This window comes from Heterocephalus glaber, unplaced genomic scaffold (genome assembly GCF_053883595.1).
Source record: "Heterocephalus glaber isolate CG9 unplaced genomic scaffold, H.glaber_assembly_v1.0 deba00000347, whole genome shotgun sequence".
NCBI lineage: Eukaryota > Metazoa > Chordata > Mammalia > Rodentia > Bathyergidae > Heterocephalus > Heterocephalus glaber.
In genome coordinates this window covers 20,551,692-20,570,034 of record NW_028258143.1, presented here as the reverse complement: position 1 = coordinate 20,570,034, position 18,343 = coordinate 20,551,692, and the positions used below count along the sequence as shown (strand labels likewise).

At 49.5% G+C, this 18,343-nt stretch overlaps 1 protein-coding gene across 4 annotated transcripts in view; it reads right to left on the bottom strand.

Moving 5' to 3' along the window:
- The window catches only part of Steap3 (STEAP3 metalloreductase), a 43,982-nt gene extending 28,383 nt beyond the window's left edge, over nt 1-15,599 (bottom strand). The window contains exon 1 of one of the 4 annotated variants that reach the window (XM_004836063.4): nt 15,400-15,599. In XM_004836063.4, the coding sequence (XP_004836120.1) occupies nt 15,400-15,487 (88 nt within the window). In that variant the 5' untranslated portion in view covers nt 15,488-15,599. Of the gene's footprint in view, nt 1-1,202; nt 1,321-7,280; nt 7,366-15,399 lie in introns of those variants that run through there. The other 3 variants (XM_004836067.4, XM_021236646.2, XM_004836065.4) reach the window with 3 other exon arrangements.
- Between the last annotated feature and the right edge of the window lie 2,744 nt (nt 15,600-18,343).

Genomic DNA, 18,343 nt, shown 5'->3' with positions numbered 1-18,343 from the left:
CACTTGAGAAACTTACTAACACAGAGGCCTTCTCTACAGGTGAGTTCAAATACTGTAAACACATAGACTTCTATGGCTCTGGTCAAAGCAGAAAATCAGACACCAGATGTGAGGAGCATTGGGGTGCAACCTGGTAGAGGGTACCCATGGAAGGGAGCAGTAAGGCTGCTGGACCAGTGGCTCCTAGGTCTGTGGGGAGTCAGTCCAATCTCTATGAGGCAGGGTGTCCAACGGTGGCAAGGGCAGATGTGCCATCCCCTTGGTTCTTCCCAGCTGGGACCAGTCTGGTCTATAACATTTCTGGCTACTTCCTACCCAGATCTCAAGCTTTTTTTCTGCTCAGATCATAAGGACCTCAGGTTACTTCCCTCCAACTAAGAAAATTCAAGTTCCAATAAGAAGGTCCAGATCTTTAAGGCAGAATTGATCTCTCTCCTCTGGTCCCCTTGGTGTTTGCACACAGCTAAGAGGATGTCCCTAACCTGCTGTTGTTGGTATCTTCCCTTAGGAACCAAGGGGGTGGACAGCAGGGGACCCTGGCCCCCATAATCTCCATCACTTCCCCTATGCTAATGTTAATATTAAACCTAACACTCCTTAATATGAATAATTCACATTTCTCAGACAGGTGAAATGAATCATAACTTCTGTAGTCTTCCCAACATATAGATCTGAAATATACTGATACTCCTTAACTTGGTGTGGGGCTACATCCAGATCAGCCCATAGCATGTTGAAAATACCATAACTTGAGCCAGATGCTAGGAGCCTACATAGGATAAGGATCTCAATAAAAGGAGCTGCAGACAAGTATGAGCAATTCACTTTTGAATTATCCCTACTCATCCAGAGTAGCTTTCTTATTTATTTATTTATTTATTTATTTATTTATTTATTTATTTATTTTTGGTACCAGGGATTGAACTTGGGACCTTGGGCTTGCGAGACAGGCAGTGGGACCACTGAGTTCTTTACCAATGCTGGGTTTAGGACTGCCAAGAGCTGTGTGTTTCAGCAGAGCAGTGGCTTGCTGTCCACCCCTGAATGTTACAGTGTGGCATCGTGTGGCCTGGTGTATAAACCCTCCCCAGATGTTACAGAAGCCATGTACACAACTTCCAGAAAGTGCCTGAAAATGACCTTACTTAGAATCAGACAACATGCAGCCTTTCAGATGGACCTTTTCTCATTTTGCAACTAACCATGAGAAATATGATAGAAGAAGCCATCGGAGTGCTGTTTCATTTTTCCTCATTCTTCTCTGACAGAAGATTTTAAGACAGCAGGCCACCAGTCAACGTTTGGTGATATGATACAATTCTGGCAGTGATATGTGAAGGGAAATGCACGTTAAATTCAGAAGGAAACACTACCTCCCTCCAGTTAAAATGACTATTAACAGAAAAATAAAATAGCAAGTGCTAGTGAGGATGCAGAGAAAATGGGATTCTTATAGTTCATGGAATGTATGTACAGCCCTAGAGATAGAGGATGAAGAAAGGAATTAAGAAACTTCCCACACATCATGTAAACATTACGGACTACACATATATAAAAAAATCAAAATAGGATTGCAAAAAAATTTAAAAATAGAACTACCATAAAAGCTAGTGATCCCACTACTGAGTATATAAACAAAATAAGTGAAATTGGTATGTTAAAAAGGCGGTTGCACTCTCATATTTATTGCAAGACTACTTACAGGAGGCAAGATTCACAAACTGCCTACATGCTCACTGTGTGTATTCTAAGTAGCCTCGTTTTAATAGATTATGAAAAAATTGCAAGTCGTATTTGCTGTATTAGCTGATGGTAGCCTCAAGTGTCCAATCCTCACAGAAACTTATTGAAAAAAGTTATTTATGTAAGTTGTTAGGGTTACTGAAGCATAAAACTTTCAGATATCCAAGTTTTTACTTAGTTTTGTAACCTATGTAGAAAAAATTTGTTTTCAAAAAAAGAGTATAGTAATAATTCTTACAAGAATAGTAAAATATCTAAATATATGTGTAGGAAAATGGACGAACCTTGAGACCATAATGCTCAGTGAGATAAATCAGACACACAAGCTTAAATATCATTTGATTTCTCTTATATAAGAAACCCAAAATAATATGAATAAATTAAAGAGCAAAATATAAGATAATAGCTAGCTGAGGAATAGATCTTTTGTAAAAGGGAAGAGGACCGAGAGATGGAGGAAATGAAAATAAGAATTAAGATGTGTTTTATACTAACTCTCCATGATTAGTGTAATCAATGTGGACTCCAACCACATATATATATATATTTTTTGGTACCTGGGATCGAACTTGGGTCCTTACACTTGCGAGGCAGGCATTGGAACCACTGAGCTAAATCCCCGGCCCCCTCAACCATATATTAAAAAGATGAAAAAAGAATATTAAAAAAAGAACTGACTTTTCATGTCCTTCAAGTAGTTTTCCATTGTTTATCTTTTTCTTTTTGATGACTAATCTCTGTTGGGCTAATAAATTATGTTTTTATAAAATTCAAAAAAGAAAACACCATAACTTGAAAATGCGTGGGGTTCACCTCCCCTCCTGAACATCCTTGCTCAGCCACGCAGTACACTGTAGACTCAGTTGTTTCCCCACATGACTGAGGGGCTGGCTGGGAGCTGGGGCTCCGTGCTACCACTCAGCATCATCTGCATATGGCTAGCCCCGGAAATGATCAGGTTTCAAAATTTGAAGTAGTGAACCAAAATAAACCCTTTTTCTTTATAAGTTAAAAGGCAAAATTTGAAGTGTGATTTCCACTAAATGCACATTTCTTTCATAATTGTAATTTTGAAAATCGTTAAGTTAAACCATTGAAAACTGGGGACTGTTAGCACAATCTACATAAAAACCAGGGCCCTTTATGCAAATAGAAGCAGCTCTCAGGGAAGTCCCCTAGTTCCCAATTCCTGGTGACTGCCCAGTGTAGTAAGCCAGGACTTCCCCAGGGCACAAGGTCAGTCTCTCTCATAGAGGCAGTGGGCAGGCACATTCCAGTACCCAGCCGGCTGGACACATCTGCAATCACCAGGAGGAACCAGGAGGCGAGGTCAGACTCGTGAAGCAGAGAGGTGATAACTGTGTATGTGTGAGTGGGGGTGACCTGGAGAAGGCTATCGGTGCTTCCATTGCAGATGACAGAACTGAACCCCAGGCAGGTGAAGGGCTTCCTTCAGGTGCCAGGGTTGGCTCTGAGCTGCCCTGGATCCGCTGTACCCTATTCCTGCCCAGTCTCTACATTCAAGCTGCCTCCCAGGTAGTGAGGGTGGGCAGGTCTTTATGTGGGTGTCACAGGTAGTCACTTGATGGGCACAAGGTTCATGCCTACTCTCTGTCAGCTCACCCTTCTCCTCACCGAGCTGGTTCTCAAGCTGTTTCCCAAATCCAGGGCTGCCCTCTATCCCAGAAGCTAAGCCTCAGGAAGCACCATTCCAGGTCTTGCTCTTTCAGGCTTGGGGATCCAGGGCCTCATGTCCCTCTCCTCACCTGACCCCTTTCCTCCCTCAGCTGACAGCAGGGGAGAGGACAGAGGATGCCAATCTCAAATCAGAATGTAAGAGCTGGGTGACAGCCACATACATCTTAATTGGTGCATTTCTATTTTCTCTGTGGACATTTTCCCTTTCTGATGGACTCTTACAAACATTTTACTGTTACATTTCTTGTAATACTGCCTGGAATCATTATTTAGACATCATAAAAAAATCATTATATTTTTAAAAGGAAGGCGGATATGTTTCCACCAAAGAGAAGTCAGAAAGCTCAGGCACACACACAGGCCAATGTATACACACACACACTCACATGCATGTTCTGTCTAACAGAAAACAGAGTTTTATCCCCGCATCTCTTTGCAAAATAAAAGTGAACATACAATTCATAGGGCTTTTTACAAACATCTACATTTTTGAATCATTCTAGAAAAATCCAGTTCCATTACTTACAGCAGCAGTTCCGTGATAAACCAATGCAGAAATGGTTACCAATAAGTAAAATGTACAATTCCCAATAGGCTTGTATTCTACAGAAATGCATCATAAACATTAACGTTTTTTGAAGAACAAACCAGAAACCACAAAGCTGCTTCTCACTACCTGCAAGCATTGTGTGCAGTAAATCCTTGGACACTGTACTCTGAAAAAGCTCATGACTTAATTGTCTGGACTCCCGTCCCTCAAAAGGAGGCCATGAAAATGTGCAGATGAGAAAATCTCCCTGGCTATTTTACAAGAACCCTGTTCTACCGCTCTCTTTGCTACCAGAGGTGGTGCAGCCCTCCAGGAGTTGTCCAGTTCTCTGGACTCCAAAAAAATGTGAGGGGCCACCACTCCCTATGCCACCTTGGACATGGATCTGTGCCCTAACTGAACTCACCAACAGGCAGGTGAGACACCTGGCTATGGTGAGAATCAGAAGCTCTGGTCTCTTGGCAACCGTACAGAGCTGGGCCACGGCTTCTCTCAGATGCCCAACCTGTATCCAGCTTGACTTCTGCTTCTCAGATGAGGTGCCTGCCAGGTAAGGGCCTGGGCAGCCTGGCTGCCTCCCCCTTAACCTGTACTCCACTTGCTGGCTTCTGGGAGTGGTGACTGATGCTCGGTTAGAGAGTGCACTGTGGGAGAGCAGTTCTGGCCTGAGACTTCCTGTTTGGGGAGGAAACCTCACTGGGGCTGGGGATAATTAGTGGCTCAGACTCCAGTGTCTTTGCTACAGGAACTGAGGCGGGACAGCCAGAAGAATCCAGGATATGAATAAATGTCATCCAACACAGGGCAGACTGCTGTGTGTGTGTGTGGTGGCGGTGGGGTTGACTCCTCAGATACAAAGCCAAACATAATGGCTGCAGAAAGTGGCAATTTATCAATTTCTTCAGGGGCAATTTATCGCAATCACCATGGCTGTCATTGGCTTAGTGATAATTCTCCAAGCATTTTGTGCCAACAAAGGCTTCATTGTCATCTTCACTTGTTAGACAGCATCCACAGTGAAAAGAAAGACAGAAAAACAGCACTTCCAGAAGGGGAATCACACATGATGGTGAGAGCACAGGCATGTGGCCCTCTGCTGCCAGTGCCTTTCAGTTGGCCCTGGAGGCCACATCTATGGCCCGAAGAAGCCAGAGGTTTGGAGACCTCTGTACCTTTGCAATGAATTATACCAGGTTTCATTTTAGGGAAAAGTATATTTGATTGTTTTCAACTTGTTTAAAAAGTAGTGACCTTAGAGTAGGGCAGCTCTGAATAACCCAGGGCATTTGATAACCAGAATGCATTCCCCCGGGCTCCAGGAAGGTTTCCTCCGAGAGTCTCCAGAATGACTGAAAACTGCAATGCAGCCTGCACTGTTCTGACTGTTGCAGCCCCTACTCTTGTCTCTCCTTTGAGATACACTTCCCGAGGGCAGGAGTAGATTCTGGAATCTTTCTGAAGTCCAGTACAGGCCAGCAGGCCGAGATTGACTTTCCCCTGGCTCCTTCCTGACTCTGCCCTCCCTACTTTGCCCTGTTACATCCACCCAAGTCTTAACATCCTCCTGCACCGTCTGAGTCTTCTATCCTTGAAGATGCAGCCAAAGTTCTTTGGCAGTGAAGGACTTGCCATCCCCTACAGCCCCCAGCAATCTCTCCGCTCTGAATTCAGAGGGAGCAGCTGTTAGCGCCTCTTTACCCGGACAGACCCCGAGTGTGCATTTAGGTTCAGCCCCATGCTATCTGTGTGACCTTGGCCAGGCTGGTTTCTGTCTCTGTGCTGATGATTAAGTGAAACAGTGAACTTGAAAGCCCCAAACACACATCTTCCTTAGACCCGCTCCTGTTTTGCACATGGCCTTGCTTTGCTTGGCAGCTCACCGAACTCCTCTCCCTCTGCTGCTCTGGAGAGCTATGTCACTCTGCCACACCAGCCAAGGTCAGCCATCTACCCAACTTCAACCCCTAGGTGTCCACACAGCTCCTCCCTCTGTTCTCTGCTCACTGTGCGGTTGGCAGATGCCTGTTGGGACAAAGAGGCTCTGGCAGTACTTTCAAATGGGAGTGAATCTCAGAACCCACTGGAATAGCCCAGATTTCGGGGCAGCCCCAGGCCCAGGTCCCAGATTCGGTAGACTGGGGTGCTCAGAACTCTGTTCCTGTTGAAGCTGCTAGGTGGCCTCTGGGTCCCCTTGGAGAAGATGCCCTGTTCAGACACCACACTTCCCTAGGAACACAGAGCTGCCAGGTGTGAGTGGAAAGCAGCTGTGACATCGTACAGTTCCTCAATACTCCAGGTGGGCTGTGGGGTCCTGCTCCCCAGGTTCTCCTGAGACCCTGGCTGCACCCTGAGGCCCCTCAATCTCAGGAACTGCCTCCCCTCGCTATTCCACACAACCACACCAACCACTTCTGCTCAACAGAAGCTGAACAAGGGCCACAGGAGGACAAAAAGCAGCCACCCCGGAACTCAACAGTTTGGGGATGGCCCCTAGCCCAGCCCTCTGATCTAGGATACTTTCCAGGCCCTGGCCCCCACATCACAGTGTGTGGCGCTGGGCCCAGCACTGTCCTGCTTCCTTCCCTTCCAGTTTTGCTGCCACCTTATTTCTAGCCAATCAGGAGCCATTTCTAAGGACCAGTCACAGAGGGCCTGTTTTCACCCCCTTTGCGGTTCTGGCCTCACATCCATATGGGGCTGATGATTCCTGCTGTCCTTGCCATGTACAGCTCCAGACAGCCACCCGGGGAGCCTCAGCAGAGACCCCTCAGATGGCAGCAAGCCCAACATGGCAATGTGCAGTGCAGACTCGAGCTGGAAGGTCCAGGTACAGCCACTCTGTCCTCCAGCTGTGTACCCAGGGCCAGTTCACCCAAGACCCTCACCCCGATGACAGGTGTCCCATCACCCTCTCGAGCCCATCAGTTAGATCACAAACCTTACTTTCTTCCCTGCAGCCCGACAGCCAGTTCACCAGCATCAGACACCCACAGTAACAGGAGGGGTCGCTCCACGTAACTGAAGCTTGAGAGCCCTGCTGTGACAGCTCGAGATGCACCTGCATTTAGTAGCCCTTTCGCCAATCCCCACATTCCTTTACAGTTATGCCACCAGTCAGTGTTACAATCCTGGGGCTGTATTTTTTTCTATCAAGTTTAATCTCCTAATCTGATAGCTCAAGAAGGCTTTAAAAATGGGCTGTTTGCTTGGATGCCAACCTGGCTGTCATTAAGAGGAAAGCAGAGGTAGGAATAAGTTACCATCTGACCTCAGAACAACCGGTGCTTACCTGATACACTTCTGCAGGTGAACCAGTGATGTAGGACAACTGTGAAGAGCTGAGAACAGACGGATTCCCAGCAACAGGATTCTCACATTGTTGAAGCAAATGAACCATAGTCTGTGCAAAGAGCAGTGTTTCTGGCAAGCTGGCAGGTGGAGGAGGGACACTTTCTACCCTGGGTTGAGCAACAGGGCAGGAGTTTATGATTCATGAGCAGCTCCCATCAGCCCTGCCCACAGCACAGCAGTCAGTACCCCCAGCTTGGAGGTGGGGAAGTATTTGTTGTCTCCAAATCCTTGTTAGCATTTGGGTCCTGAGCCATGCTGAGGTGGTTTTCATGCTTGTATTCAGAAATACAGGGAAGGTGGGGTTATTGGGGGTGATAAACAACAGCCAAGACACTGATCCTGACAGAAGTGAGACTGGGCTGGTCTTAAGAGTGCCTGGCACAAAGTTAGTGCTCAGTAAATGTTTGCTGAATAAATAAATAATGAAGCAGAACTTGGACAAGAATAGAGTTTGTGGTTAGGAGTCTCAGGTTTGGAGTTGAAAGAAGAGTCTGTCCCTGGGAAAGTTCCATCGTTGTGAAGAATAACACTCTCCATTTCCTAAGCATCTCAAAGTACAAGTGAATTCATGTGGTAGGGCATAGTGACACACGCCTGTAATCCCAGAGCTTGGGGAGCCTCAGGCAGGAAGATTGCAAGTTTGAGTCCAGCCTGGGCAATTTAGTAACTTAGCAAGACCCTGTCTCAAAATTAAAAAAAAAAAAGGCTGGAATATATCTCAAGCCCCTAGGTTCAATCCCCAGTACCACACACACACACACACACACACACACACACACACTCACACACACACACAGACATACACACTCACACAAAAGCTCCTGTATACACTGTGTGGCCCAGGGCCTGGCACATGGGAGGCTGAATGTTCGGGTATGAGGACTGTGATTTCAAGTGTAATGGCACTGGGACACACAATAGGTTGGGAGGGGCCAACAGGCCGGAGTGTGCACACATCTGAGAACCATGCGGACCCAGTTGCAGGGGGAGGCATAGGAAGTGAGGCTTCTACAGCAGGTCTGCTTGCTGCCCAGGGCCCTGCCTCCACTCACTGCCTTCCCTCTCCAAGCTGTATAATCACTGGCTTCACTAAATAGCATGGGGTCAGTGGAGGTGGGGTAGGAGTAGGAAAAGAGGCACATGCCCCTGCAACCCCAGGAGGGAGAAAGGAGCCAACTTGGCCTTAGGTTTCAATAACTACTTACATTGGCAAACTTCCCATTTTAAGTCAGGAGACCCCTTCCTGGTCATGATACTAGAAAGTAATTTCATGGAGTACTTAAACTTAGCTGCCTTCTGCCTGCCCAGCCCAGGAGGTCTGGGCCTCTGTGCATGGTAGGAAGGGCAGGAAAGGGTGGACACAGCCTCAGCTGTAAGGTGGGAGGTCTAATTCTGCAATGGCCTGCTTCCAAACCTATCCAGAACCTGTCTGAAAACTATACCAGGCTGCACAAGGAAAGCAGTAGGTGGTCACACTTCTTCTCCTGGCCCAGACACTGAAAGGAGGACCTTAGAAGCCACAATCTGGGGTTCAGTTGCCTTCTCTAGGGAACTCATGGGTTCTAACTAGAAGAGCAAAAAGTGTAAAAGGTCCTGTCAGATTAACATTCAACACTAGGGGAAAAGAGAGAGATGTGATATTTAATGCACTCCCACAATTCAGCACTCCACATAATTAACCCCCAGACAGGCACCATAGTCCCTGCGTTACAGGGCTATCATGCCCCAAGCCCCTGGAAAAGTTTACAGATGAAGAAAAAAGTTTAGAGAGCTGAAGACTTCAACACTGGCTGAGATTCAGCCTCGGGTTCACCAGACCCCAAAGCCAGGCTCTCCCTAAAGCCAGCCAGCAGTCTTTGCCTCGTCAGGTGCTCAGGTGTTCAGCTTTGGACTCTGGTCAAGAACTTTCACTTTCTAACTCCCTGAGTCCCTGGCCAGCACTCTGGTCTCTGGTAAGTCTAAGACCCTGGGACAAGGACAGGAAACATGAATGGTAGCAGCGTCTACCTGTTGATGTCGTTAGGCTGCAAAGAGCACATCTGCTCGGCCAGGCCAGGTCCCGGGGACCTCAGCAGGGTTGGTGCAGGCTGTTCAGTTCTCAGCTGACCAGCTCACCTGGCCTGAGGTCCCTACAGGCCGAGGCTAGCACCGTTCCCTCCACGTTAACTGCGCGCTGTCTCCTAGGGTGCCTGGCTGAGGCTGCCTGTACACACTCGAGATCCCCTTCAGGACGCCTTACCCCACTCCCCCCAGGGACACCTTCTACCCCACTAGGACTCTTCATCTGACACTGAATAAGTAGCTGCTCTCTGACAGCCCCTGTACAGGCCAGGGATGACCTAGAAGAGCCTAGGGCCTCCAGGCACTAATGTGGTCAGCTGAACTGGGCATTTGCATTTTCAACAGACCTTGCAGGTGACTGAAGGGGCAGACCCAGGTAAGGCCTTCGGTCTTGCAGACACACTGGCCCCCAGCACTGCATGCTTTGAACTGCCAACATCCCCTTGAGTACACAGCTTATCTGTCCCACTAGCAGGCTCAGCTGGGCTCCCAAGTCAGTCAAACCTGGGTTCAAATCCTACTTCTGAAACTTGTGACCTATGTATACTTGCAAAATACCCAGGCTCTCTGGAGTTCGGCTTCCCCATCTGTTACAAGAGATAGCAATGGTATCTTCTTGCTGCCAGCTTCAGCTGGATGTTGGATACAGAGGCTGATGTAACGGGGCCGGGCCCACATAAACACACAATCAATGCTTGCTATTAATTATATCATGGCTGCACTCTGATGGATAGAAATACCTCCAGGGGGGCATTTCCAGAACCCCCACTTTTGCAGCCTCTTTCAGAGATGGCCCTGGTCACCTAGGAGCCCTCTTGGTGCTCTGTGCTAGAACCTGCCCGCATTTTCCCCTAGATGAAGCTTTTGGCTCCCAAAGGACATTAACAGCCTTCACCTACACAGAGTGACCAAAGTTCCAGCCACACCTCTCCGGGCAGCATGCCCCTAAATTTCCGGGAAGAGGGGAGGAGTGGGTATTTCCCAGGCAAGGGCCCTGCGGACAGCGGCCGGCACTGGACAGTCCAGCGTCCTGAGGATGAAGGTCCGGTGTCCCTCCCCTGGCTGGAAGAGTCTGGGAGGCCTGGAGAGGAAGATCCAGGAAGGTCCGGCCCACAGCCGCCCACTCTCCCTTGGGACTGGCGGGACAAGGGCTCCACGGCGGGGCTCATGGGTCTGGGGTCCTGGCTGGAGCCGCCGGAAGGGGCGCCCAGGTCGGCACCTGGGCTCCGCACTCCCGCTCCCCCTAGTTGGGTCCCCAGCCCTGCCCACTCCGCCGCGCACACGCGGCTTCCGTCGCTTGGGGAGGAAGCGCACAGGGCTGGGGACCAAGACCGGGGTCCTCCGCCGCCCGGCACATGTGGCTCGGCCCTAAGGGACGCCGGTCTCCAGACGTCCTGCGACAGCCAGGGTGCGCACGGGCGGGGTTCTGGGGACAGGGCGCGGCCCACAGCCCCGCGGGGCCGGGCAGGGTCACTCACCTCTGCAGCCCGCCCGCTCCTAGCAGCAGCGGCCGTGCGGCTTGCAGGCGGAGGCTGTGGCTCGGCCGAGCTCCTCCCTCCCTGCGCCCCGCCCGTGTGCCTGGGGGCCGGACCTGTGCGCGGGGAGGTGGCCGCCCGCCAGCCCGCCGCTGCTTATCCGGCTCCACTACCTCCCCAGCGCCACAATCAGGGAGCGACAGGGTCCTTAGTCCCTATCCCCCCCCCCCCCCCCAGGAGGTTGGGGCCGGCCCCATCACTTGTTCTTCTGCACACAAAGTGAGCAGAACTCCGGACCAATCCTTAACAGGACCGGCTAGGCCTGGGGGACGGAGGGACCTCTGCATCCCCTTAACCTGAGGGACTCCTCTGTTCCAAGTCTGCATCATGGCTGAAGCCATTGTGGCCGGTCGAGAGGCAGGTTGAGGTTGCACAGGTGGGCAGAAGCCAAGGCCAACTGCCTGGGATGCTTCCCTTCCCTGAAGCTTTGTGGTCCAACACACCTCTGTCCCTGTCCACCCATGAGGCAGACTTCCACCCTTCCTTGTAATTGTCAAGGAAGAGGGCTGGTGGCTGCCTTGGCCCTCCAGGAGCTGGTGGCTACCAAGAGCCCTGCCTGGCCATTTTGGACTCCAGAACAGCGTTGTGCCCTGAGGAAGTGCCCTCTGGCTCTGGGACACTGTCCACTGCTGCCCCCACACCTGCTCTCAATGCCAGTGTCTTACCAAACAGCAGGAAGCTGGGGCACAGGTGAAAGTTGAGCAGGTACTTTCTACAGACATACGCATCATTGGAAGCCCTTACTCACCTTTGGTCACACCTACTCCTGACAGGGACTGGTATGGAATGTGGGCTCTGATGCTTGGGGAGGGGACACGAATTTCACTTCTGGGAGCCAGAGTGGGGGTTCGGGGCCCCTGGAATTCTTCGGGAATATTCTGGAGGGTGTATTTTACCAGCCCCTGATAAGGAGCTTCAAGTTACTCTTTGGAAGTAGAAGAGTACTGCTTTCCAAGAATTCAAACTGTATGGGGGAGATAAGCCCAAGGGAGCCAGAAGCAGGAAAGGTAGGCCTCAAAATGGCCCTACTGTTGGACCCCAAAACATAGAGCAGGGCTGAGAGGCAGTGTTTAGCCCTCCCTGTGGAGAAAATATTTCTATGAGCACCAGGTACACCTGTGCCTTCTCACAGCCATAGGCTTCCTCCTGCCCCTGATATCCCTCCCCAGCTCTCAGCCAGGCCAGGTCCCAGAGCCAGTCCCTTGGTCTTCTTCAGGGCTCCTCCTGCCCCACCCTACCCCAGGGCAACACCCTCTCTGAGCTCTTGTGACAGTTCTCCGTCAAGTCCCTGTGCTGAACCCTGCCCTGGGGATACCAGGTCTGGGGAGTGGCCTCTGCCATGGGTTGTTATAAATGTTAGGAAGAAGACAAGAACTGGTTGCTAGCACTCCATGGTGTTATTGGTACAGTAGCTACTCTTTAAATACCTGCTTTGGCTGGGGGGGATCTCTGAGTACCCTTCCTGCAAGGAGCTTGGCCTTGGAAAATGGAAATGCTCAGGGGTCTTCCAGAATCCTTAGAACGAGTCTTGGATCCATCTAGTATCACTCAGACAGTAGGTGTCTTGGTGGGCTCCCCAGGGTGCAGGGAGAGGCAGAATGAGATGGAAAGGGAGGGAAGGAGGGAGGGAGAGACCTGAAGGCTGGGCTGGCCAAGTTCTGGAAATTGTCCTAAGGGGAACATGAGTTTCCCAACGGAGACTCGAGGCCTGGCCCACATTTCTCCGTGGACAGAGCACCACTCTGCTGTTGGCCTTTGGTCCATCCACCTCCCCTAGACTGGGAATGCCTTGAGTGTGAGCTTGTCTCACCTAGCATGGGATCTGGTGTGGGTGTGAGCTCCATAGGTGTTTCCTGAAGTTTGAGGGCCAATTCACATGAGGCCTGCCCTGCTCCAGTAGGAGAGCAGTGAGCTAAGGTTCACTGAGCACTTTTAAGGCCAGTCCCTGAGGTCCTGAGCCAGGCCAAGGTGAAGTAGCCTGTCCTTGAAAGGCATTTATTGTGCCATGTTACTCCTCTGCACAAAACTCCCCCTGGCTCCCTCGGTCTCAGAGAAGACCAAGTCCTTGGAATGGTGGACAAGGCCCAGCATAATTAACTGGCTCTTACCCTCGTCTTCCATCGCCCTCTCTTCACACTCCACCCTGGCCAGCTGGCTTCCCTTTTCCTCAAACACATTAGGCAGGGTTCTTGGCCTAATGTTGGCCACTGCTCTGGCTGCCTCCTGGGCCTGATCTCCATGACCCCTCCCTTTCGCCAAATCTTTGCTGAAATATGGTCTGTGTGACACAGGGCTCCTGGGCACCCTGTTCTCCTGTGTATGCCCAGTGCTGGTGCACTGCTGATACAGCCAATCCATTCTTGCATTCATGTTTGCACGTGGAGTTGCTGAACATGCTATTTATGGCACTCTTGAGATCACCCTTTTCCTTGAAGACAAGGCTACTCCTTTGGCTGAGAAGACAAGAGTAGTCAGGATGAGAATCTAGACTCATCTGTTACCTGGACTGGAAAGGAGTGGAACACTCTTCATTCTTAGCCCCATGGACTGATCCAGCATTTTACAGGCCAGGACAAAGCACATCCATTTTATGAGATTGAAAGATTTGACTATTAAAACAAGACAGCCAGAGGAAGCTATGGGCTCTGATGGACTCTGACAGCCCCTGCCAGGAGCCAGGCCACCTGGATCTGGTCCCATCTGGGCTGGGCAGGGTGGGCTTTGGCACCAGGAAAGGCACTGCTCCACACCAATGCTCTCCTTCTACTTGACCAGGTGCCAAAAGACATGGCCAAACTTTTGGGGTGAAGTGGAATGGGGACAAGCTGCCCTGGTGTGGGAGGAGGGACCCTGAAGGAGACTTGGAAAGTAGAGGAATTGTCTTTGCCATCATGATGACCCAGTGTGGGGGACATGGCTACACTCAGTGCAGGGAAGGAATGGTCTGTGAGGCAGGCTGGCAGATTGTACTGGAGCCTGAAGTTTAGACATACAGACTGCTTTCCGTGGCACACTGTCATGAACCCATGGTGCAGACTGCATGGCATTATCAAGTGTGGCTTAGGGGCCATTGGGGACTGCTCCATGTGTACCCCAATATCCCTGCACTGCAGAGTTTGGTACCCTGCTATGGTATAAGAATGCCATAGCCTCTCCTCCAGTCCTCTCTTGAAACCTTAGCTCTCCAGGGAGGAAAAGGTATCTGAGCTCAAGGTAGTGAGAAACTGCCCACAGGGAGATTTAACTGTGACCAATACAAGGGTGTGGAGGAGGTTCTAGAGGCAGGTGCTTGGGGTACAGTGGGAAGAGGACTGAGGGTAGTGTGGGTCATTTCTCTGAGGGAGCTCCCTGGCACACAGTGGGTACTTAATAAACTTTTATGTGCTGGCTTGTGACTGGATCAAGGTAGCCCACTGGAATGCAGAAGTCCTGACCACACCTCCAGGAAGTGTGTGCTGGGCCCAGGAATAGGTTCTCCACATCTGTTACAGATGCAAGTGTTGCCTTTCCAGCAGAAGAGGTCAGAAACAACTGAAGAAACCTGGGCCTCTGCCCTTGCTACTCCAAAGGTGGTGCCCATGATGGCCTGGGAAGTTTTGAGAGTTACAGAGCTCCCAAATTAGAAGCGCATTTTAACAAGACCCCCTAGGAAATTGTCTGCATATAAAAGTTTGAAAGCCCTGGTTTACCGTACAGCTGAGGAAACTCCCAGCTCCTTGCCTGCCTGGGTCAAGGGAGGTCAACAGAGAACTCTCATTGGATAACAGTCATCCTCACCTATTGCGCTTTCATATTGTACTCTGCTTTCGAAAGGGCCCTTGGTAGTCTATAGACTCAGGTCATCTGCTTTTGAATTTCTGTAAATGTGAAGTCAATGACTCTACCCTCCACAACACTCAGTGCCTATTACACAAAGCTTCAAGAGAAAAAAAAGTATGCCGACTCCTTTCTAGTGCATGTTATTTCCTTTTTTTTGGTATTAGGGATTGATCTCAGGACCTTGCTCTTATAAGGCAGGCACAGTGCCGATGAGCTAAATTCCCAGCCCAGTTACTTCCCTTTTTATGTTCTTTAACATATTATCCTTATTAAACGTATTTCAATTCTACTTTCTTCTTTCCTACTCCATGATATTTCTGTGTCTAGTTTACTATTAACCTTATTGTTAAACTTTCCAAATTAAAGCTATTTCAAATAGCCTCTGGAACAACTCTATAAACAAAAATAAATTTAATAGACACTTACATTACAGTGGAGAATCTCCCTTTCCCCCTGACCGCTGTCATTCTTTCAGAGCCAAGTATCTCCTCTGCTGGATTTTGGGAAAAGGGCAGAGGATTGGAAGAAGTATATCTCTTGGCATTCTGCCAGGAGTTAGAAGAAAAGAAACCTCAACAGCTGGGCTTCGCTCCATGCCATATGCTGCCCCCTGCTTCCTCCCTGCCCATCAACCCAGCTCACCAGGTGTGTCCATGCCAGGTGACTTTCCGCAGCCCTGGGCAGGGATGGTGGGGCAGGCAACCTGGTCACCAGGAACCTCCTCTGCCATTTCACTGTATGCTGCTCCTTCTGCTGCTGGGACCCTTGGTTGGGTGGCTGGAGTTTACTCAGCACAGCTCCTGTGGTGGAGACCAGTATGAGCTGAGGCTCAAGGGTGACAGGTCACAGCTCCACCCAGCCAGGCCAGAGCTGCAGGTCAGTGGCCTCAGGGTCATCTGCAAACACACTGAGGTCAAGGGCAGAGATAAGGCTAGTGATGTGACTACCTGTGGAGTTCTTTGCTTCCTTGGTTTTGGCCTCCAATGGGAGTTGAGGGAAAGAAAGTGAAGTTTCTTAACATTCTGTGCCACTTGAGACTGTGCAAAACAAATGGGATCAACACCATTTTTTTCAGAGGATGATATGATTTGCTTGGCATTATGCAGTGTGGAAATGGCCTACCTGGGATTGGAACCAGGCCCCCTCCACTCCACTCCCAAATCCTTCCCTACCTCTTTCTTGGCTCCTATGGGCAGGGACCTGAATGCCTTTAGCAAAAGGAGGTGGGGCCAGCAAGATATGAAGGTACAACAGGCACAGTGCAAGCAGAATGACTGGTGGGAGATCATTCTGTCCAAAACACTCCTTGTAATGCACCCAGCTTGCCTAGGGAGATCTCAGCAGCTGTCCCCAGCCTCTTGGCAAGGTTGGCTCCAGGCTGCATCAACTAGCTGGAAAGCAGCTTCCCAGAATGGTTCTATCAATTCTAACTAGCTGACTTCAGGGACACTACACAAAGGCCATCATTCAGAGTCACCTTTAGACAATGCTCCTGGTTGCAGCATGGGAGAAACCAAGGCCCTGCAGGAGAAAAAGTAGATAATGGCCCTGTCCAGACCTCTGGGCCACAGCCAGCCAGGCTTGGGGCTTCCTGGGAAGAAGAAGAGCAAGGTATTGGCCTCTGGAAGTATCTATGGGGTAAAGGAACATGCATGGGCTTTGAAACCCTATAGACCTGTGTTCAAATTCCTGGATCTTCTCCACTGAGTTTCACCATTTCCTCCACCTCAAATGGGAATGTATATACCTCATCAGCTGGTTGTGGGCATTGGGTGAGACGTTACCAGGAAAGAGCCGGAAATTAGCAGGTGTTCATTAAAAAGCAGTCAACTCAGTTGAGCATGGTGGCACAGGCTTGTAATCCCAGCACTCTTGGAGCCTGAAGCAGGAGAACTGCAAGTTCAAGCCCAACCTGGGCAACTTAATGAGACCCCATCTCAAAATAAAAAAATAAAAGAAGCCTGGAGCTGTAGCTTAGTGCATAGTCCCTGTGTTAAATCCCTAGTGTGGAGGAAAAAAGAAAGAAAGAAAGAAAGAAAGAAAGAAAGAAAGAAAGAAAGAAAGAAAGAAAGAAAGAATAACAGCTTGATATAGGGGGAATAAAATATCTCCCAACCAGCTATATATCAGGTATGCCTAGTTTGTGTTCCCTAAAATCGAAGAGATTAGGAGTAGGAAAATTTTATTGAGAGATATAGCTTCTGAGAGATAAGGAGGTCCTGAAAGTCAGTGAGCCTACTATCAAAGAAAGTTTTATAGAGTAAACTACAAGGTGGGTACCAAATCATGAAGTGGATACAACATTGGTCAAAACTACGAGCAACCAATAAGATTATAAGTATAGTTGCTTAGGTGATATTGATCCAATGGGGATGCAGGTCATGTAGCAAGTGTACGTGGAAAGAATAAAGACCTTTTTAGGAAGGGATGGATCAGGAGGCCCTAATCACTCACCTGGGTGACTGATGTCTATCTAGACTTTATTGGACTAGGTGATACCAGTTATCTTATCCCTGGGAAGGCATGTAGGCCTGGTCATTCTGTTTTTATCTTGAGGCCTGACCTTCAGATGCTCCTCCAGCCAAAATTGCAATGTGTTCTCATCTTCTTCCCTGACTCTCTCGAGGGCCCAGCCCTGTCTGACTGCATATAAAATTTCTGCCTCACTTAGCTGTCTATAATAAGCTCATCAGAGAGGAAAAGAAGGGGTGTTCAGAGAGAAGAAAGCAGACTGCTGAAAAAGCCAGTTCCTCCAGGAAATAAGTCTCTAGGCAGGCAGGCAGTGGATGCCAGCCCCTTCTCTCTGTCCCACATAGTTCTGCTTCAGTGGCTGGCCACCTTGTAGACTCTTCTTGCTGGACCTCACATTCCTGTCTGGTTGAGGTATCTGAAGTCCTAATGTTGAAAACACCCACCTCTGCTGTGAGAAGTGCTGGGAACAGGCCCTGCTCTGTGCAGGGTTTAGGGGCTGGAGAGGCACAGCAGGAGCCGAGGCTGGGGGATGAGGGGCCGATGAAGGGAGGCCTGGTTTGCCTTTGTTGAGAAGCGAGCCTTGACTATGCTGGCAGCAGGTGCCTGGGAAGATCCTGGGAGGCCTGAGTGTTGCTAATAATAATAGTGAGGGCTTTTTTGAGGGCTTGCCACATACCAACTACTGTTCTAAGCATTAAGCATTAGCACTGTATTAAGTCAGTTAATCCTTAGAGTGTATTTTGGCTGTTTTCAAATACAGAAACTGAGAGGCATGAGATGGTTAAGTCACTGTCTGATGTGACATAGTTTGGAATGGTGATCAACCAGGTATTCAACCCACTGGTCTGTTTAGTGGCCATGCCCACCCCCACATCCTTGTGGTCCAGATGTCCTCACTCACCACAGGGGTGCCTCTCCTGGGCAGTGTGGGGAAGGTTGATCCACAGAAGAGATGAGGCTGGGGTTGTAGCTCACTAGTAGAGCATGTGCTTAGTATGGGTGAAGCCCTGGGTTCCACCCCCAGGATTGCATTGAAAAAAATTAAAAAGAAAGATGCAAGTCTGGGACAGGTCTAATGAGCAACAGGCAGACAGAGTTGTCCTGGCTGTAAGCA